The sequence below is a fragment of the Elephas maximus genome, chromosome 19 (genome assembly GCF_024166365.1).
Source record: "Elephas maximus indicus isolate mEleMax1 chromosome 19, mEleMax1 primary haplotype, whole genome shotgun sequence".
Taxonomy (NCBI): Eukaryota; Metazoa; Chordata; class Mammalia; order Proboscidea; family Elephantidae; genus Elephas; species Elephas maximus.
This window is the reverse complement of record NC_064837.1, coordinates 33,044,369-33,068,708: the sequence shown is the minus strand read 5'-3', so window position 1 is coordinate 33,068,708 and position 24,340 is coordinate 33,044,369. Positions and strand designations below refer to the sequence as shown.

Sequence of the window (24,340 nt, the reverse complement as noted above, 5' to 3'; positions counted from 1 at the left end):
GGACGTAGCTGATTAACTACAGGTTCTGCTGCTAGTGAACTCCATACTCCCAAGCCTAGCAGATGGTAGGTAATAAGCTGTTGTACTCTCTGAAATGAATCTCAATGCTGTTAGTATCAGGGACATCTGCTATTCAAATAAGGGTAAAAATGCTGATGCAAATTCTACCTACTTTTATATGTGAGATAACCATATAGCTATCTGCTTTAAACTTCTATTGAAAACCTAAAGTAGATTCATATACTGAATGCACAGAGCTAAAAAGAAACTTAGAGCGTCTTTCAACACGAATTAGCAAAGATGGATCCAATTGTTTGGAGAAGTGAGTGTGAGCTGGGTGACGCTAGCAGCTAAGTTTTCTGTGGACAGTGGAATTAAGTACGTATGCTTCAGATTCAAGACCAGATACAGCTCACGTTTTCCCCTCTACTTCCAGATCCCCACCCTTCCCCCACAAACAATAAAACTGCTACCAAGCCGAAGTCTTTAGTGGAGGCCTGAGGGATGAATAATGTTGTGCCAGCATATTCAGTCCTTTAGGTTATTTAGGGGAACAACATTCCTATTTCTAGCAAAAGAGAAATTTGCAAGTTCTATGACATCATGCTGCCTTGAATGAAACAGCTCAGGCTCAAAGTTCACCCAAAGGCCAAGAGTGATAAACTCTCATTGAAGGACAAACATCAATATATTTTTGGGACTTATTAAAAACAGCATTTATATAGCAATCATACAATTGGTGGTGGGGGGGGGGGTGTAAGTGGCTCTTTACCAAACTCTGTTTCTGATCAGAAATCGCTCAGGATCCAAGAAAGAAATTCTGCTTGGGAATGCCGTTTCTTACTATGGAAGTGAAAAGCTGAAAAGACAAATAATGCAAAAGCAAACCGGGCAAAGGCTTTTCCCAAGAACAAGTAATTCATAGAAGAGGAAATACAACAGGCAACAAACACATGTAAATAGTAGTAATGAGATTTGCAACTTTTAAATAAGTTATTACCCATAAAACTGGCAAAAATTAAAGTCAGACCTTTTTTTAGAAATCATTTTTAAAAAGGAAGAAGGCTCTCAAGTTAAAAATAATACAACTAACGACCTTAAGAAATGGCAGCACTCAACTACACACTCTTGTAATAATTTATCTACTAAAAACATTCTTATTAAGGGAATGACTCTATTTCTACGGAAGTCTAGAAAGAAATGGCCTCTCCGATTTATAAATGTTGGAATTGAAATGTAAAGGAACTGACAGAATTTCACACATTCACACAGTACTTAAGCAAAAGCAGTATGTAGCACGGGCTATTCTTTTTGTTAGGAGCCATCCCTATACCAAGGCAACAACAGCTGAAGTGTTTGTTACTGTACGAAAGGGGAACAAGCTTTACCGGCTTATATATTAGAGGGATCAATGATCTTCCTTGCACCCTGACCCTGCAGCACCATAGATGTTCTCTGATTAATTATTAAAGTTTTCTAACAGTCATTCATTGTACCTCTCTGGTTTCACTTTCCTTTTATTCCACATTCCCAGAAGAACAGTCACAGGCAATATATAATTAGAAAAATGACATCTCCTCATTGCCTATGAGATAATACACTTCACTAAATAGCTGACCACTCTGGGTGCATCTTCCTCTTTCCCTTGTCTCCTTTCCCTACCCCCAAAGTTGCATGCAGTATTCCCGCAAAGGACATAAACTAAGGTGATTCCTGCTGTCCTCAAGGTCATGTGACATTTACCATTTGAACAAGTTATACCTGGAGGTAGTGTAGCAGGGCTCATAGTTTAGGACCGTACATATCTCACAAAATGGGGAGAAAGAATAAAATGTAATGGCTTCACACTATCAACCAAATAAGCTACTCAAACTGTCCCATTATACTTCTAAGAACAGATTTGCTATAACAACCCCTTCAAAACATCTGCAATTAAGGTCAAGGTGGAGTTTATTTACCAAGGAAGATGTACACTCGTAAGAAATACAAACCAAACCTGTTGCTGTCAAGTTGATTCCAACTCATAGCAACCCTATAGGACAGAGTAGAACTGCCCCATAGGATTTCCAAGGAGCAGTTGGTGGATTCGAACTGCTGACCTTTTGGTTAGCAGCTGAGCTCCTAACCACTACATCACCAGGGCCCCTAAGATTTACACAATATCTCTTTAATGGGTAGTACTGCAACTCAATTGATAATACAATAAAACAATAACAGCAGGATAGCTAGAAAAGTAAGTCCACCCTCACTATTTTAAAGGATTGTATCATGACTGCATAATTCCTTGCTTGTAGCTTGTGGATAACAACTGTGTTTTGTCACTGGGTATATAATCTACCCAGACATTTAAGTCTAAATAACAACAAAAACATTCTTATTGAAGCTCACTGTTAAAAACTGTAGACATTAGTGTCACAATTGCTTCCTGAGAGGGTAAGAGGATAGATATAACAGGGAGAACTTATTTTTCACTGATCATTCTTTGGAGCTCTGGTGGGGAAGTGGTTAAGAAGTCAGGCTGCTAATCAAAAGGCAGACAGTTCAAATCCACCAGCGGCAACTTAGAAATCCTACGGGGCAGTTCTACTCTGTCCTATACGGTTGCTATGAGTTGGAATCGACTCAATAACAGCAGGGTTTTTTTTGTTTGTTTGAATTCTTTGGTAGCTTTTGAACTGTATATACCATGTATGTCTTTAAAAATTTACATGTATAAAAAGATGTGGAAAATATTGTATGATCTCACTTATATGAAATACCTACAACAGGTAAATGTAGATACTAGTTTACTAGTGGGAGAAAGGGTCGAGAGGGAGGCTTAGTTTAGTTTAGATGATGACTGTGATGTCACTGAATTGTATGCATAAAAAATATCAGATTGGAAAATGTTTTGTGATATATATATATTTCACCACAATAAAAAAATTTTTTAAAAAGTTGTAGAATAAGTATACTGCAACTAATATAGCCAGTAGAGTCCATCCACAGTCAAGAAAGGAAAGTAAAAAAATAAGATGCATATCAATGGATGATTGAAATCAATGCATGAAACAAAAGTCGACCTTATTATATATACTGGGTCATGTATTTTTTTTCTTATTTTTTTAGGTTCACTGATTTGAAAAAAGAGGGGATAGAAATGGGAAGATGTTCTCTCACTTCCTTACATGGCTCTTTTCTCTCTTTCTCACTTCCCAGGACCAAATTTTAGGGAACTACTTAAAACACATGGTAGTGTGTGTTTTTGCTGAGGGGAATGACTATTTGCTGGATGCTTGAAACTCATCATACTCCTGATTTTTTGTAGAATTATGTGCTGTAATCCTTCAATAATGGCAACTGTATTCTCACAGCTAAGCCTGAATGTTAGGTGCATTTTTTCAAGAGTAATCAATTCTTCATTCTAACTTCAGGAACTCTAAGAATATTAGCTACTCTAAAAGACTAAGATGAATATAGGATATTCAGAACCTATTGTGAACTGACATCCAGAAGGTAAAGACTCACTGCCTTTAATCTTTAAACTGTGTTCAGTCATCAACGTACCAGTTTGCACATGTAGGCAATGGGCCAGTTATATTAAACTTCCTGTTCTCAGTCCCATTTACAGTGGCATAATTAAAGAGCAACGAGTCTAATGTACTCAGTCCAGCATCCACAATAAAAACTGACAAACAAAAAAGAAAGGGGAGGGGCTATGTGCAAATGTAAAAATGGCAAAAATAATTTTTGCAAAGAGTTAATGCAGCTCTTCCATGCTTCATTTATTTTCTAGTCACATACTAGATAAATCCAGATCATTATACAGCAGGAGGAATTAAATACAGATTTTCTCCTGCCTAAGCAAAAGAGGCAAAGTCCCTTGGCATGGAAAGTTAAAAGCTTTTTAGACCTGGAAGACTCCAACATCTTCAACCTATACGTGGGAGTATAATTTAAAATCTTTCTAAACAATCACTAAGGATCTATGACATGTTCCATAAAATATAGAAATTAGATGTTCAAGATTTTACCACTAAGTCAGAAATTCCACAGAATCAAGAGGATAGGGGAAAGAACGAGACAGAGAGCATTATCCCACAACCACCTTAGAGTTTTCTCCCTCTTTCCAGATATGAGAGAATCTGTCAAGGTTTGTTCTTCTTTTACTACGTCACAGTGGCAAACTCCTGGAAAGAGTTATTTCTACAAATTCTTACCACTGCCTCACCTATGTATTATGTAATGGTAAACCAGGTTTAAAAAAAAATTCTTTAAGTCCTTATTATGAATACTAAAGTATTTATAGGTAAAAGGACAGAATAAGTCAGCTTTCTTGTAATATTTCACATCCCCCCTATCAAAAAAAAAAAGATTTTAAAAGAATAGAACAAGACTGGCAGAATGCTGTTTTATTTTTGATGTTGGGAAATAGGTAGATTTGTTGTACTATCAACTGTACTTTTGTGTGTTGGAACATTTCTATAATAAAAAGCTCAAGAAAAAAAAAGTATATGAATGTTTAAAAAAAAAAAAAAACCTAAGAAACATTCTTTGGACTGCAGACTGACGCAGAGTAATCTTGACTCTCTTCTTGGCTACGGTAGGAGATACAGGAAGTATTCAGTATCATTCAGAGAACCAGAGGTGCCTCAGAAGAAAAGTCAGAAGATTCACTACTGAAAAATTAGTCAGTGAAAACCCTGTGGAGCACAGTTCTACTCTGACATACATGGGGTTACCATGAATTGGAATCAACTTGATGACAAATGGGTTTTGTTTACTTTAATCGAAGAATCCCTCCCCCCCCCCCCCCCCCAAGCACCTTACCTGCGGGATCCATCCGTGTTAACACCTTTAGCTCTGGTATACTTTTGATTGTTGTACAACATTCACTTTTTATTCTTTACCACAAATTGAGGTGGTCCCTCTTTCCCTACTCTGCTCTCTTCCTTCCTTCTTTCTCTTTGATCTTTCTTTTCTTTCTTTCTCTTTGTTTATTTGTACATTCTTTCTTTCATTCCTTTCTAAAAGTTTTGGAAGTTACCTAATTAATATGGTATGAATACATGTTTATTATAAAGAATATGGAGTAAAAAAATCTTCCTCACTAACTGACATAGTGAACAAAGGTTCCAGTGATAATCTCAGAAAATAAAATTTCCTTCTGGCATTTTAGCAGTCTAAGGCGAGAGTCTTATCTCTTAAAGCAAAAGTTGCAGAGTATTTAGGCATCTACGGAAAAATTATTCGCAGAGTTAAGCCATTCAGGATACACTGGGCACCAAGAAAAACTACTTTCACCAGAAGTCCTTTTAACACAACATGAGGAGGTTACAGACGTTCAAGAAAGCTTCACATGTAGTGACAGAATAAACAAAGCACTTTGCCTACCACTTCAGGTTTCCCTGTAATATCCTTGAGGAATATGGACTATTTCATTCTAGAAAACACTGATTTGTTGGTTTCATATTGAAAAGTATATACAAGATAATCATGGATGGACCACTGGCACCTGGAAAAGAGCCCCGGAAAGCAGCACGGAGCCCAAGAGAAGAAAAAATCATTAGACTAAAAAAATTCCTTATAAGTAAGGAAGAAGCCCCGGTCATACAGTGGTTAAAGCGCTTGGCTGCTAACCAAATCTCAGTTCTGACCCCAGGCTTAACAGTAGCCACATAAAGTTTTAAATATAAGTGTGATTAGTGATGCTCTTCATGTGGTCATAAAACACAGAGAAGGTACAGCAGGAACAGCAAGAAATGGACTGAAGGCATAAAGGCAATGAAGGCATCTCAGTGTTTCCCATCCCTCCACTTAGTTCCACAAAAATCACAAGGCCAAAAGCCTCCTGTCATATGACAACAATAAGGAAAACAGAATCATTTTTCAAACTGTAGAGAGTTAGTCTGCGGCAGTCACCTACCACTCTTACATCTCAGTCACTGGGTTGGTTACCTTTAATAAGAGAGGTCACGAGAAAAACTCCCCCCCCCCCGCCAAAAAGAATAAAAATTCAGTGATGACTAAAACTTAACAAAATTAAACTTTCAGAAATCTAAAAAAAATCAGAATTCAATAAACAATCTATTAAACATGTAGGCTTCATAATCAGTGTGCTCAGAAAGAGGCTCAATATAAAAAAGTAGCTATACTAAAGACATGGGACTTTTATTTTAAAATACAGTGAAACCTGTGACAGCTGGAACTGGATGGGACTGCCTTGTTTTTCCGGGTCTCCCAAGTTTCCTGCCTTTGACAGGGTGCTTACTAGCACTCTCTATTAAGAATCCTACCTCTTTTTAGTTTTGAGTTTTCCTTCTCTGACAGGTTTCTGCCTTACAGAAGTTCTGGCTTTCACAGGTTTTATTGCATGAAATATTAAAGAGTACAGGAAGAACCAAAGTCATATAGACATTAATTCGAAGGAGGAAGGAATTTCTATTAGGTACTTCTCGAAATAAAGAGTGGTTCAAAAAGGTTATGGAAAAAATATTTTATATACAGACTAGTATAGGTTAATTTTTTCACTATTTTAAAATAAGGACTCATTAGCAAAATACTAGAAAATCTTGTCACTATATAAAAATGTGAAAGAAAGTGATACTGCAATAACCTTAACTTCTGATGTCTAAGCTGATTTCTTCCTTCTCCTTTACCATGTGCTTGTTCTGAATTTTCTTGAGTTTCAGGAGAAGTTATATGATTCTAGGGCAGAGAATCCCCAACATATGAAAGTTAAAAGGGATTTTTAATCCCTTAATTATAATTACAAAGATGAGGAAACTGAGGCTTAGAAATAGTGAGACTCATTAAAAGTCACAAAGTTAAAGTAGGCAGAACCATACACAACTAGATTTCCAGTTTCCTAAGTAAGCAAAAAACCAAATCCATTCCCTCTGAGTTGATTTTGACTCATGATGATGCCATGTGTTACAGAAGTCTTGCCTGTAGTCTTTACAGAAGCAGAATGCCAGTTCTTTCTTCCACAGTGCTGTTGGGTGGGTTATAAACATCAACCATTCAATTAGCAGACAAGCAAAAACCATTTATGCTATCCAGGGACCTTTTATAAGTAAAGGCCCTGCTGTATATAAACTTACTCTCATGTAGTCACAAATAACTAAGGATATCTGGGAAATAATATGAGCATATAAGCACAATAGGAACAAACTGAGATGCAAGTGAGACATGAGCAGAAAGGCTAACCTACAGGGTTTCCCTGATATATTGTATCTTTTCTGGCATATTTTTAAAAACTATTATGTAGTCTGGAAAGCCTGAAACACTATCTTCCCCCCCCCCCGCCCCCCATGCTGGGTAAATTTATTTTGAACAAACCATTGCAGATGAACATTAAAAACAAAAACCCCACAGCTTGCTGGCAACTGTTGCTGTTGTTAGGTACCACTGAGTCGGTTCCTATTCATAGTGACCCTAGGTACAGCAGAACAAAACACTGCCCAGTCCCATGCCATTTTCACAATCTTTGTTGTGCTTGAGCCCACTGTCATAACCAGAGTGTTAATCATCTCATTGACAGTCTTCCTCTTTTTCAATGACCCTCTATTTTACCAAGCATGATGTCCTTCTCCAGGGGTAACATGTCCAAAGTACGTGAGACAAAGTTTTGCCATCCTTCCTCCTAAGGAACATTCTAGCTGTACTTCTTCCAAGACAGATTTATTTGTTCTTCTGGCAGTCCATTGTATACTCAATATTCTTTGCCAACACCATAATTCAAAGGTATTAATTCTTCTTTGGTCTTCCTTATTCATTGTCCAGCTTTTGTAGCATCTGAAAATACTATGGCTTAGGTCTGGTGCACCTTAGTCCTCAAAGTGACATCTTCACTTTGTAACACTTGAAAGAGATCTTCTATAGCAGATTTACCCGATGCAATGTGTTGTTTGATTTCTTGACTTCTGCTTTCATAGGTGTTGATTGTGGATCCAGGTAAAACGAAATCCTGGACAATTTCAATCTTTTCTCCATTTATCATGATGTTGTTAATTGGTCCAGTTGTAAGGATTTTTGTTTTCTTTATGTTGAGGTGTAATCTGTAGATACTGAAGACTGAAACTACTCTCCCTCTTTTGTCACTTGCTTAACATCAACCTCTCCTCAGACATCATTTTCCTCAAGAAGCTTCTCTGCTTCCCCTCAAGGCCAGTCTATAGCAGGAGCTCTTCCTTATGCTTCTTTAGTGTCCTGTTTGTAACTCAGTCACAGCACTTACTTACCTGTGTCTCCCGCCTCTTTTTTTAAACATTTTATTGTATTTTAGATAAAGTTTACATAATAGTTTTCCACCTAATAATTCATACACAAATTGTTACATAATATTGGTTGCAATCCCTGCAATGTGTCAGCACTCTCCGCATTTTCACTCTTCCTGTTTCTCTGCCCCTTCCTCACTTTTGCAAATGTTGTTCTTTTGGTCTCATGTAGTTGATTGTTCTAAGGAGCACTTTTCTCATGGCTGTTACTGTTTATTTCATAGGCCTGTCTATTATTTGGCTGATAGGTGATCTCTGGGAGTGGCTTCAGTTCCATGATAGAAGGGTATCTTAGGGCCATAGTCTCTAGGGTTCCTCCAGTCTCTGTCAAACTAGTATGTCTCGTCTTTTTTATGAACTTGAATTTTGTTCTATATTTTCTCCCACTCTAAGCAGGACCTTCTACTGTGATCCTGATCAGAGCGTTTGGTAGTGGAAGCCAGGCACCATCTAGTTCTTCTGGTCTCAGGCTGGTGGAGGCTGTGGTTCATATGGGCTATTCATTAGTCCTTCCGATGAATGAAACATTATCTTTTAACAACAAAAACTATTTTTTAAATTATTTAAAGGACAGTAGCTAAGAGCAGGCTTCCTATTAATGACAAAGAGGTGGAGATACACATATAAGCAATGCTTTTTTTTTTTTTTCAATACAGCAGAGATTTTTGTTTTAACAAAACTCATATTTATATGATTACCTTTCTTATGGTTGAGAGCAGCTATAATTAATGGATTTCCTTCCTTCTCCTAATGCAGCCATTTGTCAATTCAAATACAGAATGTCCAATCAATTTTGATGTATTTAGTAAGCAATTTGTCAAATGGTGCTATAATCCAGTTAATATATTAATTCTTGTCATGGAGAGGGTCCTGACAACTACACGGTTTTCCATAACTAGTTTGGAGAGAAAAATCTGTGCTGAAATTCAATGGTCATTCTTTTGGAGATAACAATTCTGTGTTTCAATATCTGAGAGCTTGAGTAGCACTAGCACATCACTTAATATGAAACTGACTTTGTCAGAATAAAGACACTTTTTATTTATATTTATAGTAGACAGTGTAGCTGCTAATTCATTGTAATAATTGAGTTTCTTTGAATTCCTACACTCTCAGATACTTCCAGTAAAGTGAGCATGCCAATATATGGAACAATAAATGAAAAATATATAAGCTTCTAAGAGAGGAACAGGGCTTTATTAATGCAAAAGTATACATCTTAAACTTAAAAAATACTTTCATAACACATTATTCCCTTTCTCCAAGTTTTTCACATGATTTGCTAAAGAAATGGTTCTCAATCTTTTATTATTCCAATCCCATCATACTTCAGGTAGATGACAAACTCCTATCAGTACATAATTCACACACGGTGCTAAGACTACCCATAGACAGTTATTGGTAAAGTCAAGATACCAACTCATAGAAACCTGCCCTTCAGCTGAGACAGTATGAACCTCTAGAAATGCAGTTTTTTTTACTTTCCATGTATATTTCATTCACTAATCACTATCCTATCTCCATCTTTTCCCAAGTCTATTTAATTACTAGGAACTGGAGACAAGACCACTAGATTTACAGAGATGTCTGCTAGGTGATCCAATTCGTATCACTATAATGACCAAGGAAAGGTCAAGTCCTTTTCCAAACTTCCCAGTGGGAGATTTGGTCACTACCAGTTTGGGCAGAAAAGGCTAGAAGACAGGTTCTTGACAGGTCACAGGTAATATCCAGAGCCACCCGAACGTATTTGGTAAATGATTTCTGAAGACAATGGCTCTCTCCATTCACTATACCCAAATCTTTTTATATTTCTCTATCTCAAAATGCCAAATCAGAGATGAAGACAAACCATTTCTAGGGAAAAAAAACAAAAACAAAAGCCTGAAAAACATGGCAAAAAATTTTTTTTAGTAATAAGAATAAGAAACAAATAATAAAAAAGAAAAGCACTACATTCAATTTCCAGACATTAGGCTCTGCTTGGCCCATTTATGAACCATGTAATAGCAAAGAAAAGAAAATTTGCCAGAGCAATTTGATCCAAGGCTGTGTATTTATTAAAAAATCTGCAATGTATACTATTCCTGCTGACAACCAGACAACCCATTGTTTCATGCATCTGCTGAGAGAGGTGCCCTATGTGTCAAAAAAGCACACGGAATATTTTTCAGTGACCTAGGGGGCAGAGGTCATCTATTATAAATGGATAATGAGACCTAATGCAGTGCTCTGAGTATGGGCAAAGAAAGGGTCTATGCATAGCCCCTGGTGGATTGGTCATTCAGGCTTTTATTTCCTCTGCACACTTAATGGAGTCAAACAATTGACAGAAATTCTATAGAGAAGGCTGAAACTGAGAGAAACGACTGTATTCTAACTCTGAGAGACCAATACAAATAGTGGCCCTGAAATGGCGCCAGAAATCCTGTTACCACTAACATAATAGACAGCTCTAGCATTCACCCTAAATTCCCATTTAGTCATTTGTTGGCAATTAACCTTACTGATGGAAGTGATTGCATATCAAACCATAAGCTCCTGCCAATATCAACCCATTACATTACTGCAGGTAAGCAGAGATAGACCATTCCATATTAGTGCCTTGTTTTTGGAGAAAAGGAAACAGAGGCATTCTCGTGCCCTCCATCCCCTACCCCAACCACCCAACTGACAAAAGGCACTTTCAGAAACATCAGTATCTGTATACAAGAACCTTAAACTCAGGTAGGATAGAATAAACAACATCAGAAGTAGTGGTGCCAACAGATTGTTTTCCTTTAGTCTATCAGAATCAATATCTTATCCCAGTCAAATCTGTCACTCCAATGAGAATAAATATTACTAGCATCAATGGAAAGGAATGCCTACTCTAAACCATACCTCAAGAAAGCAGGTCATAAAACAACCAGAGGAACATCAAGCTATGATTATCACACACGATTTTGTAAAATACGGTAAAACATTTAACAGTACAAAACAACTCTTTCTAGAAACTTCCCTTAAAATTGTTTCATTTCAATTTTAAGAACAATTATTAGGAAGGTGGTTTAGCATGTAATTTTTAGGGGGGGTGAGGGCCAACTGATAAATACTAAAGCATATGCAAAAATCTGCAAAAGAAGAGAAAATGCCAAGATTCACTTCAGAATGGCATACAGGCCATTAGGCTGCAACTGAAAGGACTTTGATATTGAAACATCTCTGGAATAACTCAGCAATGACAAAAAATCAGTGAACACTTCCATAGGTCTGAAGATCTCTGTAAAGATAGGGGTATCAATAATGAGAAGTATGGCTTCCATAATGAAAAAGAAAAAGAAGAAGGAAAAAAAAAAGTAATCTAATCCAAACTGTTCAAACCATCTATAAAGCTTGCAGACTCTTGATAATACATAGATTTAACTATGTGGAACCTTATAATTGAAGAAGATTTATTTAATTTCATAATATCCCCCGAGTTATACAACAGACAGGGTCAAGATGTCTCAACATTTTAGTTTCTTGAAGAAAAACACCATTCATTTCACTAAAATAATTTCTCTATGGAAGTCCATGTCAGTTGATAAATATAGGTATAAATAAGTGAAATCCTTAAATGTAATTCAACCTGAAGTGGTTTCTTACCTACCACAAATATTCAAACCTGGACAGAGCAGCATGACACACCCTATGGCTGACAATAGACCATAAACACTCTTTAAACAAGCCCTACATTACAAGTTTCCTCTACAAGAAAAAAAAAATCTTTCTTCCCCTTCCACCCTACCCACTCTTGGGCAAATATTTATTATGGACAATGCAAGGAAATATTGTTGAGTACCTCCATCACACTTGGTACATACCACAATAGCAATGCAATCCAGGATGTTAGGTTAAATCTAAAGTGACATTTGAGGGAAAGCAGCTCAGAAAACTGTTGCAGATTTAATTGCTTTTCCAGGGCACTGACAATGACTATCGTAGAGAAAGACAATAATTTTTTATTTTGTATCACTGCTCTTCTTGGGGGTGGAGTTAGGGGAGGGGTCCATGAATTGGTACCAGTAATATGAACAAAGTATATCACCACTGTAAATTTAATGAAACAACAGTTTAGTTAATTATTCCAAAATGACTTCATTCAAACTTTATATTAGAAGGAAACATTTACTCTTTCTATTCTCAGGTTGTAGTTGGTAGGCTAACAGCACAAAATTTAGTTGTGAATCAGGATCCCTAGAATCTAAGCCTAATTAATTAAGCTGCTGACTTTTAATTTTAGTACTTGTATATATATAAGACATTACTACTTGTCTGTCAGTTTGTTGTACTGTGGCGGCTTGCACGTGATGTGATGCTAGAAGCTATTTCAAATACCAGCAGGGTTACTCATGGTGGACAGGTTTCAGTAGCGCTTCCAGACTAAGACAGACTAGGAAGAAAGGCCTAGTTTTCTACTTCGAAAAATTAGCCAATGAAAACATTATGGATCATAACAGAACACTGTCCAACTCGCTTGCTTTGGACACGTCATCAGAAGCAACCAATTGCTGGAAAAGGACATAATGTGTACTGAAGTGGAGAGTTAGTGAGGGCAAGCGAGACCCTTGGTGAGATGGCTTGGCATAACAGCCTCAACGATGGACTTGAATATGAGGATGATGCAGGACTGTTGTATATAAGGTTGCTATGAGTCAGAGTCAACTCAATGGCATCCATTCGTCCATCCAATCCATCCATCCATCCATCCAGTCTGTCCGTCCATCCATTCAGTCCATCTGTCCATCCATCCATATATCTATTAGACAAAGTTCAATTTCAATACTATCCACTTCAGTGTAAAGACTGAAATAAATGTGCTGATGAAGTCCAAGGGATTAGTAAAGCAGTAACATTTTTAAAAAACGGATAAATCCATAGAGAGGTCAGCTTTCCAAGTCAAAACTGACTTAGCTCAGGGGACAGCGAGCTCAATTGGCATAACATCGTTTATAAAGAAAGCGTTCTACAGCCTTCTTTGGTAAGTAGCATCTGGGGTCTTAAAAGCTTGTGAGCAACCATCTAAGATACTCCACTGATCCCAGCCCATCTGGAGCAAGGGAGAATGAAGAAAACCAATGCCACAAGGGAAAGACTAGTCCAAAGGACTAATGGACCACAACTACTACAGCCTCCACCAGGCTAAGTAAAGCACAACTAGATGGTGCCTGGTTACCACTACCAACTGCTCTGACAGGGATTACAATTGATGATCCCAGACAGAGCTGGAGAAAAATGTAGAACAAAATTCAAACTTACAAAAATAGACCAGACTTACTGGTCTGACAGAAACTGGAGAAACCCTGAGAGTATGATCCTGGACATCCTTTTAACTCAGTACTAAAGTCACTGCTGAGGTTTACCCTTCAGCCAAAGTTCAGAGAGGGCCATGAAACAAAGTGAGACAGTGCAGGGGCAAGGATGAGAAGGCAGGAGGGGACAGAAAAGCTTCTAATGGGGAAACCAAGGTCGAGAAGGGGAGAGTGTTGACATGTCATGGGGTTGGCAACTAGTGTCGCAAAACAATACGTGTATTAATTAAGGAGGAAATAATTTGCTCTTTAAACCTTCAACTAAAGCACAATTTAAAAAAAGAAAGGAAAAAAACTGACTTAGTTCTCTTTAGTATGAAAAAACTAAGATTTGTCAAATCAACATTAATAATTCAAAATAATGTTTCAGTTGGAACTTCTAGGATGATTAATTCAATCCATGCCTCTCGTTCCTAATTCCCAAAGCATCTTCCCATGACTTCCATTATACCAAACCAAAAAAACCAAACCCGTTGTCATCGAGTCGACTCCGATTCATAGCGACCCTAAAGGACAGAGTAGAGCTGCCCCATAGGGTTTCCAAGGAGCACCTGGTAGATTCAAACTGCCGACCTTCTGGTTAGCAGCTGTAGCTCTTAACTACTATGTCACCAGGGTTTCCTCCATGACACCATTCTCTTTACTCTTTCCTTCTAATTTTCTTGCTTTTGCTTCTCATATATTGCCTTCTTAGATGCCATGCTGTCTAGTTCCATAATAGGCCCTCATCACTTCTGTCTACATTCTCTCTGGGATAAAATTATTTCGTAGAAAGCTTACTTCAATTACCATCTATACACAAAAAAATCTCAGAAAGGACTGCCTATTTCCCAAGCCAGTCATCTTTTACTCATCACTTTTCCTGAGTCTCCTCATTTAATCCATGAAGTCCTACAGATGCAACCTCCTAAATTTCTCTGAAATTCATCTACTTCTTTCCATGCCCACTTAAATTATCCCTACTAATAATTAACTTCTTCCTTCTTTTGAATTGCTATGCCAATTAATTTGTGCTATCAACGTAGCACTTACTGCATTTTGTCAAAATTACTCATATACATGTTTTTTATTTGAATTTACATTGATGAGATATCACTAAAGAGTGGAAAAATCTGTAGTTGGAATATAAATTAGATAGTTAAGAGTCAAAGTTGGAAAACCAGGGTTTAGCTGCGAAATTCAATTGGTCAAAGTAGAACTAAAAAAGGGAGACAAGGTAAGGAGTGAAAAATAAAGTCAGCAGAATTGCTATAAAGGAAGATCAAGACAACTTGTAGGATTAAGTTTAAAAAATAATTATAATCACTTACTCCCATTTCTGGCCACAATGAAGTAAGAAAAAAAAAAAAAGACTATATTTATATTAGCTCCCTATTAACTAAATTATCCCTAGACAATAGGCTGTTTGGGGCCCTCCATCACAAAGCTTGAAAATCTTGAATCAAACTGATTCCAAATAATTTGAGCACATCCCAAGAAGAGAGCATAATCCACCACTCAATCAACTTTAAATTTAAAATGCCCAGCATCCAATCAAAACAATCAGATACACAAAGAAGCAGGAAAACATAAACCATACCCAGGAGAAAAAAAATCAATGAATAGGAAAAAAAAGAGAGAGAGGAGAGATTAGGTCAAAAGAATTATCACACAGGAATGCTAAAACAGCTATGATAAAATGAATGTTCCATATGTTCAAACATGCACAGGATGAGGAAACAAAAGATATATAAAAGACTCAAACGGAACTTTTAGAGATGAAAAATATTGTTATCTCAAATGAAAAGTACATTGAATAAAACAACAAATTTGACACAGCAGAACAGAAATACTGATACACTTAAAGATATAGCAATAAAACTACCCCAAAATCAGACAGGAAAAAATAAGGAGGAAAAATGAACAAAGAATCGGTGAGCAAGGGTAGTATCAAATGGCCAACATATATGTAATTAAAATCCCCAAAACAGGGAAGATGAGTGGCAGAAAAAATATTTGAAGATATAATTGCATTAAAATTTCCAAACTGATAAAAACCATAAACCCACAGATTCAATAAGGTCACAAGCCCCAAGCAGAAGAAAACCATACCCTGACACCATGGTTTCCCCAATTTTCTCTATTGATTTTCTGGGTGAAGGGGCGGCAGTAAAAAATTCCAGGAGGATAGCTGATTTCCTTCAGTACTTAAAGGAAGTCTGCTATCATGCTTATCTCTGTTCCTCTTTATGTTACATGTCTTTTTTTCTCTAGCTGCTTTTAAGATATTTCCCTTTATCATTAATTCTTCATAATTTGATTATGATGTACCTTGGTATGGCTTTTTTTTTTTTTTCCAGGTTTCTTATGCTTGAGGTTTGCTGAGTTTCTTGCATCTGTGGGTTGGTTTATACTTTATATCAAAATTTGGAAAATTCTTGGCCATTTCTTTTGTTCTGCCACCAAGCACCTGATTACAAGTACATATTGTCCCAGATCTGTGATACTCTTTTTAAAATCTTTTTTCTTTCTGTTTCATTTCGGATGATTTCTCTTGTTGTATCTTCAAGTTCGATAATCTTTTCTTCCGCAATTTCTAATCAGCCCTTAATCTCACCCAGTGTAAATTTTCTTCTCAGATGTTGACATTTTCACATCTAGAAGTTTGATTTGGGTCATTTCTTTTTCTTCCTCATGTCTCTAATTAACTTTATGAACATATGCAATACAGTTATAACACTGAAACCTGACCCTGAGTGAGCACCAGGCACTGTGCCCTCCAAGATTTTCAGTTGGTTGTTCCTCACCCTTGGGTAGTTTCCTCACATCTTTCAGTATTCTGTTAAATGCTAGAAAGGGACCCTTTGCAGATCTCCAGAGTTCTTTCTCAATACAGGTCTCTCCGCTCTAATATCCTGTCCAGCAAATTCTGGGACAGTAGTTGGCAAATGGTAAATACCTTCAGACTTAGGTCATACTATCTATCACTATATTTTCTTTGGTGGGATCTGTCACTATTAACTCTGTGGTTACAGGTCAAAGAGGTAACAGAAAATATGTAAATTAAAGGGCATGGCTGTGTTCGAATGAAACTTTATTGACAAAAACAGTTCATGGTAGTTTGCTCAGACCCACCTGAGCTTCCATGGTCTTTGTGGACTCTAAGTTTTTGTCTCCTGAACTGAGAGAGTCTTCCAGCTTCCACTTGGGTTCCCCCTCACTGTGAAACAGTCTGGAAACTCTTTCAAGGCAGTAAACTAGAGCAATCACAGTGCTGCCTCATTTGTTTCCTTCTCATCTCTCAGGAAGCACTGTCCTTGATTCCCTGATGTCCAGTGACTGGAAAACAGCTGTTTGATGTTCATTTTTTCTGGTTTTTTTTCCCCCCCTCTTTTTTTCCCTGAGTTGTTTCAGGCAGGATGCTAACCTAATCCTTGTTAATCCATCTTGGTTGGATGCTATCATTCAACTGGAAGCTCAAGAAATAGGCAGTGAAACCTAAAATACTTAATGTTCTCAAAAAAAATTGAAACATATAAGAGGCTCTTCCCTACTTTTCTATAATGCCTTTGAAAAACAGAGGAAAGCAATTATAAGGAAATTCTATGGGTCCCGTTCACCTTTCTATAGTGTACCAAAGCCATATTTCTACTGAACAGTCTTTTGATACCATTTAACAAATAAACCTCAATAAGCTTAGGGAGTAACTTCTGACATACTGGTAGATTATCTAAGAAAGAAATTCAAAGGCTGATGCCCCAAAAGGCTAGCTAACATCAGCAACTTTAAAACACTGCTGCTGCCAAATCACCCAAGAGAAAATGAGGAAACATTATTTTTCCCCCAAATAAAATCTTCCCACGTCAACTCGAGCCCTGATTTAATTTACAATTTTGGAAGCCCTAAAGCAGACTAAAGAAAAAGTTATTCTCTACTTTGGGATCATACTTAAAAGCTGGTGATGTTTGTTGGTCTGTTACAATGTTTATCTTTATTTTTGGCAAAGAAAAATACTTAAATAAAATGCTTACCTTAGAAAAGCTAATTATAGTATGCAATTATTATTTGAAGGAAGAAAAAATAATGTTAACACAAATATTGCTAATCTCCTATACTGTAATCTCTTTATAAACTATTCCCAAGACTTCTTATGACCAAGGCAAAACAACTTTGGGATATTAGATTCTTGACTTTTACCTAGTTTGCTGAGCAATATCACAAGATTACATTCTGTTTGTACATATAAATCAATTAATTGACTAGGCTGAATCACATGAAATTGGTAATATTTGATCATTTTTTCCAACCCCAAATGGAAATTTTGTATGTTCAACCTAATAACAAAAAAGTTATCTTCACCTCTATTGTAACCTCCGTAAAAAGAATTCTACTATCATGCAATCTATGGTATAACAAAATTCCTACATTTCGGTAATTTTACTCAATTAGTTTAGGTGGGACTATCATTAAGAATATAAAATTTGAGGTGTTTACCTACCTCACTTTAAAATTAGGTAAGAAGCTTTTAATTTCAGATTCCCCTTTACCTCGCCACCACACAAGCTTTTGCCACATATACAGAACGCTGTTTATCAACTAGAAGTGTATTTATTATGATTACAGGGATAGAAGGGGAGTGGGGATTCCTTGAACATCCTGCTCTCCTCCTCTCTTCTCCCTCAGACAAAATCCCTTTCCTATTTCCATTTACATCATTCTTTGTCTACTATTATTATAATTTCCAGAGTTTACACAAGTCTGCTTCACTTGATCCTCAGATTCAAAAACAACCAAGAAAATGCTTATAAAATCTGTATAGTCTGCATTACGGTTACAAGACTTCCTAGTTTCTAATCTATTCTAAATAGTTACATTTGAAAATACTTTTAGAAATATATTTATCAAGAGAGTCTTTAACTTGGGAAATAAGAGGTGATTTTCAATACGGTTAAGTAAAGCAAAAAAGTTTTTGGTACCATGTACAGTATGCTCTTGTTTTAAGAGGTCATGATATCATTTCAAATGGTTTCAGTGAGGAGAACTGGACAGAAAGCGAGAGAATGATGACAAAGTCTTCTTACTGAGGTTCTCACTTGGTGAAAGGGTGCAACAGATAGGCAGGTAAAGGCATTCTCTCTAAACTGGTGCCAGCACTGCTTTTACAACTGTATTTCAGGCTTTTACTTCTCTGACCCAGATGTCCATGTTTTACATGTTTAATTGCTTCAGTCATGTAATATACTGGCATGTTCAGGACTGTTAATCAAATAGCCTGCTTTAACATGTGACTTTTCTTTATGTAAGAGGACCTAATTTTAAAACCCAGGCTAATTTTGTGTCTCTACCCCCTGATGGAAAGAAGCAATATAATAATTATTACAGAATTACCTGTCTCTTAGGTATTGTTTTGTACCTATTAAATTATGTCTAGAATAACATTCACAAGGGTAAGAGAAACCTTATTAATTACACTTAGTACGTCTGTCACTTATGTAACAGATACTACAACACAGTCAGAATCAGTATTCCATTATGAATGTGAGTACTGAAAGAAGCTTGAAAATTTTATTAAAGACCCTAAAGCCAATTGTTCAAAAATGTGTAGCTCTGAGATAATAAACAAAGGTATATAATGATGCTTTATAGTTATGTATTGTTTAATAGTTTTTAAGACAACTGTAGCATCATTTCATTTATCTCCATAACACCTTTATGAGAGAGCAGGTGTTAAGAGGTGGTTTGGAACTAGAGTCCATGCCTTTTCATCCTTATCCCAATGCTCAGTCCACCTGGAATTCAAAAGATCCCAAATGAAACATCCGTGGATCATCAGTGACTCCTTCCTTTCAAATTGTCCCTAATTCTTTTCTATTCCAACACTTCAGTACCTCACAGGTTTGTCTTACCTTCTCTGCAATACAGTCTTAATTAAAATATTAACTATACATGTGAAGATTGTTGAAATGGGCAATGTTTTTTACCCACATACACACCACAATTTTAAAAATTGCAAAGAAAAAAAAAACAAAACCCTCTCATCTTGCTCCAGGACCAAAGAGCCTCTGCTCTCTACTCCCCTCCTCTGAATCTCCTACTAAAATGCTGCTACAGTGAATTTTCTAAAATGCAATTCTGATGTGTCATTCCTATGTTTGAAAACATTTGATGGCTCCCTCCTGCCTACAGTAGTTCTTCAACTATGCACCCGGGGATTTTTGTTGTTCTAAGAATTTATCAAAGGTGTTCAGAGGAGCAAAAATCAAATAACGGCAATCAGCTTAATTTACCAGAATAAAAAGATTAAGGGATAGAGACAGTTGCATTCTTAAATATTTGGGACTTCCTACTGTTTGTCTACTAAAAGTACCTAACACGTATCAAAATAACAAAACAAATATTAACTCTGAAAGAGTCAACTATGCTTAATTCAACAATTGGTTAATTATTGTCCCTTTAGAAGGTAGTAGAAAATGTGCTTATGGTTTTAATTTGATAAATATGAGTCATGTTTTGTCCAGTTCATATGACAGAGTTAAATATAAGCTTAGGCAACCTAGAGTCTAACAACTTCCATGTATTCTGCTTCTTGAACCAATCTAAGAACTGCTGGCCTGCAGAATCAAGTCCCAATTCCATGGCATGTCCTATGCTCCTGCTTCTAATCTATCACTCCTGTTCCAACTTCTTGCATATACTCTATCCTCTCTGCCTGAAATGCCCGTTCTTCTAGTTTTTTATCTGAGGAAATCCAATTTGTCCTTTAAGCCTCAGATTATATATTAGCCCTCTGTGAAGCCTTTGGCAACTTAAGTCATTACTCTCATGGCTCACTGTATAACCCTTCACTGATGCACCTATCCCATTTATTTTACTTCTTTTATTAAACGCCTGTCTCCTGAATTAGATATTGAGTTCACTGAGGACAGAGCATTATATTATTTACCTTTAATCACAAATGTCTGACACATAGTAGGCACTCAATAAATACCTGCTGGGAAGAATCAGTGAGTTCAGCTGAGAGAGCAGGACTCCTGATTATTTATTATAATTATGGAGTTTCTTAACCATAGAGCTTTTAGCACTTCATATCTGTTTCCAATATTATATATAACACATTATAAACATTACATACAATAGTTCTAGAAAGCTTTTAATTCATACTTTATAGTACAGCCAGGAAAGAAAATAAGTTGAATACAACAAAACCTCATAAGAAACATGTCAATGTTGAATTTTGGGAAATTTCTTAAAAACATGCAATACTCAAGCCATCAAGTTAAATTACAGATCCAGTCCATTCTAAAAAACTGAATATAATTGCAAAGCATTTTTAATTCTATGATCACAAACTAGGTAATAAATATTAAATTGTCCTTTAATGACTCCCATTATAAAAGACATTATATCTAGTTCAATGTACATTTTCTCCTTAAGTAAAAAAGAACCTAGTCAGTCTCTACCAACTTTATCACTTAAATACACAAGAGAAAAACAAACAAAAAAGCAATGGAGTTATCATATAAAAAAAGACAAAACTTCTCTGGCAATCATTACTGCATTATTGAAAGTAAAATTCTATCAAAAGAAAAACCTGCTGGCAACAGTTTTCATGGTAAAAAGTTCTTAAGTTTTTCTCATGTTAGAAATAGATACCGAGCTTTATGAGACTATTTATTATATGCCAGTATCCTCATTTTAATTTTTGATCCTATCAGATATTCCCTATAATTTACCCACGTCATTCCTGGGAGTAAGAGCGGCCAGAAGCTGTTCTTAACATGTGCTACGGCTTATGATTTACATTTTATTAAATATTTTACTTGCCTGAGCTTGACTGTTTAAGGCCTTTGGCCTATGGACAGTGCTAACGTGCATGGCTGCTTCAAAAGTCAGCATTTTAAGATGAAATCTGAAAACACCATATGGAAGAAAAAAAACAATCAGAACTACTTACGGCCAGCAAGCAGGAACTGATAATACTGTACTGCATCTGCAGCGAGGAGCAGAGGGTGGTTTGCATTAAATGGTGGTTGCAATTCATTCCATTGGGGGGTTCTAAGGAAATAGTAGAAGAATATTAATATTTAAGCTTAAAAGATGGGATGTAAATCGCCAATATTGTCATCACTTATAGACACTGATATAAACTCACACAATCTGTGTAATCATTAAAATGAACTGGTTGGAGTGCTGAAACCTGAAACACAAGGCCATCTGCTTAAGATGAATCAAAAGGTAGCGGTGAGTCAGACAGATTACATGTAGCAGGTACTAACCTAATAGCAGAAGACTTTCCAATAGAAAAAGGCTATCGGAACATTGGACAGAGTGTGTGGAGTTGGAATATTACAAACAAGTAACTAATTTTACTTAATTTCTGATCACTGTTAAAATTCTATTTTTAGAATACGTGTATATTTTAAGAGAAAATAAAGTAAAAATATTTTTTAAAAGCCCACAGCTGTATAGACGGATGACTTATTATAGACCTAATTATCATCTGAGCTCCAAAATAAACCACCCGTTTCAACAATGACGGTGTTGTATTTTAATTAGATCTGCTCACTCCTAAATTGCTTGACAAATCAGATATTGATCAGATCAATCCAAAAGCCGTAAAGTAATAGTAAAGAATCCTGGAGCCTCTAAAAATCAATATAAGAATATTTTAAAATGTCAAAAGCAGAGGGATCATTTCCATATCCATTTTTGTCTGCTTCCTTCCATACACGTCAGGAACAATTTTTCTGTCTCTCCTGGACAATGCACTATCTTGAGCTATTTCCAGGTTTTTATTTCTCCCCCTTTGTGCTAGCTTGTAAAGATGCTAATCATTATGCACTTTTGGGAAAGACTCTGATTCTTAATAAACATTTTTACAGCGCTCAACCATTGTATCTTGTGGAATCACTTCAAAGGAAACATTCTAATCTATTTATATTAGTTTCTATTTCCCTTAACAGCTGCCTCAATGCTACTGTGTATTTTTAGTGAACATGAGACTGGAAGGAGGGGAAGCACTGAGGCCCTAAATGCGGGATGGAAAAACAAGTCCAAGGGAAGGTAATAGAAAAGATCAAGGAAGAAAAAAGTTCAAAACGAGGTAATTTCCCAAGTATATAACCAAGAAAACTAAAAACATGAGTTTATATAAAAACTTATAAATAAATGTTAATAGTAGCATTATTCATGATATCCAAAAAAGCAGAAACAATCCAAATGCGCATCAATTTGAATGGATAAACAAAATGTGGTAGAGTTATACAAGGAATACTATTCAGCCATAAAAAAGAATGAAGTATTGACATATGCTACAACATGAATGAAGCGTTTTGCTAAGTGAAAAAAACCCAGACACAAAAGGCCACATATTATATGATATATAGCATGGCCAGAAGAGGCAAATCCATGGAGACAGAAAGTAACTGGTGATTGCCTAGAGCTGGAGGGTTGGGGGGAAATGGGGAGCGACTGCTAACAGGTACAGGGTTTCATTTTGGGATGATGAAAATGTTCCCAAATTAACTCTGGTGATGGGCCCACAAACCTGTGAAATTCGTTTTAAAGGAGTGAATTTTATGGTACGTGAATTATATCTCAATTTAAAAAAAGGAATGAGTTATTGATACATGCAAACACAGATTAATCTCAGAATAATTTTTGCTGAATGAAAGAAGTCAGACAAAAAAGAGTTCATATTGCAGGACTCCATTTGTATAAAATTCTAAGAAAACGCAAAGTAATCTCTAGTGACAGAAAAAAAATCAGTGGTTGCCTGAGGCTGAGGGCAGGAGAAAGAGATCACAAACGGGCCTGAGGGAACTTGCGGGGACGGACATGTTTATTACAGTGATGGTGGTAATGGTTTCACAGGTGTATACACACATCAAAACTTACACAACTGTACAGTTTAATATTTATGCCTCAATAAAGTTGTTAAGGAAAAAAAAAAAAGGAGGTACTACCTGACCAGAGTCCAGCTGGCTCGAGGTGATGTCATCATCTCCAGTGGGGTATCATCGCTAATCTTGGGGGCAGTGCTAAGGGGTCGTGGCTCCATCATGTGCTCCACTAAGGTCCCATAGCAGCTGATAATGTAGAGAGATTCAACTACAACTTGTTTTGACTGATCTACGAGAGAGAGAAGCAGAGCCTAGATGTGTGGTGATGGCATAAAGGGAGCACAGCTCATTGTCACAAGTTACTGACTTTGTCCATCTGCTCCTGAGACTGCTCAGAGAAGAGGAGAAGGTGAGGCATTTTTCACACCATGCCTGCTTCTTGCCTAATGACTGCCTCATCTAAGTAGATGCTAATGAATTTGAAAAGCTCTATGTTTTCAAAATATTTTCAAATTTTAAACTATTTATTTCAAGAAAGATGCAAATATACTCAAAATTCTAACATAGTGAAACAACAGTTTATAGTCTTTTGTATTTCTCTGCAATGTAGTTTGGCCCACATTATGAAAACAATGTTAGGTGAGACAAGGAAGGCAATGCTATATGGACTAAGCTTTGGTTATACCGGATGTACCAAGTAAACTGCATGGAAGGCTTCCTGTATCCCTAAATCAGCCTCACTTTTCATCTCTCCCTTAGAAAAGTTTCCCTTTCAAATTTCTGGATCAAAACAAACATACAAACAAAAAACATATGTGTTCCCTCCCCAAATCCTCTTATTTCTTTTCTCTCAATGGGATCACTGCCTGCCCCGCCCCCTTCCCCCCACTGGAAACGAGTATCAGCCATATTTTGAGAGATAAATTGC

The 24,340-nt window shown here is 36.6% G+C and overlaps 1 protein-coding gene across 1 annotated transcript in view; it reads right to left on the bottom strand.

Annotated features, from left to right (window-relative positions):
• The window catches only part of BCAS3 (BCAS3 microtubule associated cell migration factor), a gene marked incomplete at its 5' end in the record, with an annotated part of 619,175 nt that overhangs the window by 298,447 nt on the left and 296,388 nt on the right, over positions 1-24,340 (bottom strand). Inside the window, 2 exons of the mRNA XM_049861336.1 lie at positions 21,525-21,625; positions 23,536-23,701. Coding sequence (XP_049717293.1) covers positions 21,525-21,625; positions 23,536-23,701 — 267 coding nt within the window. The remainder of the gene's footprint in view (positions 1-21,524; positions 21,626-23,535; positions 23,702-24,340) is intronic.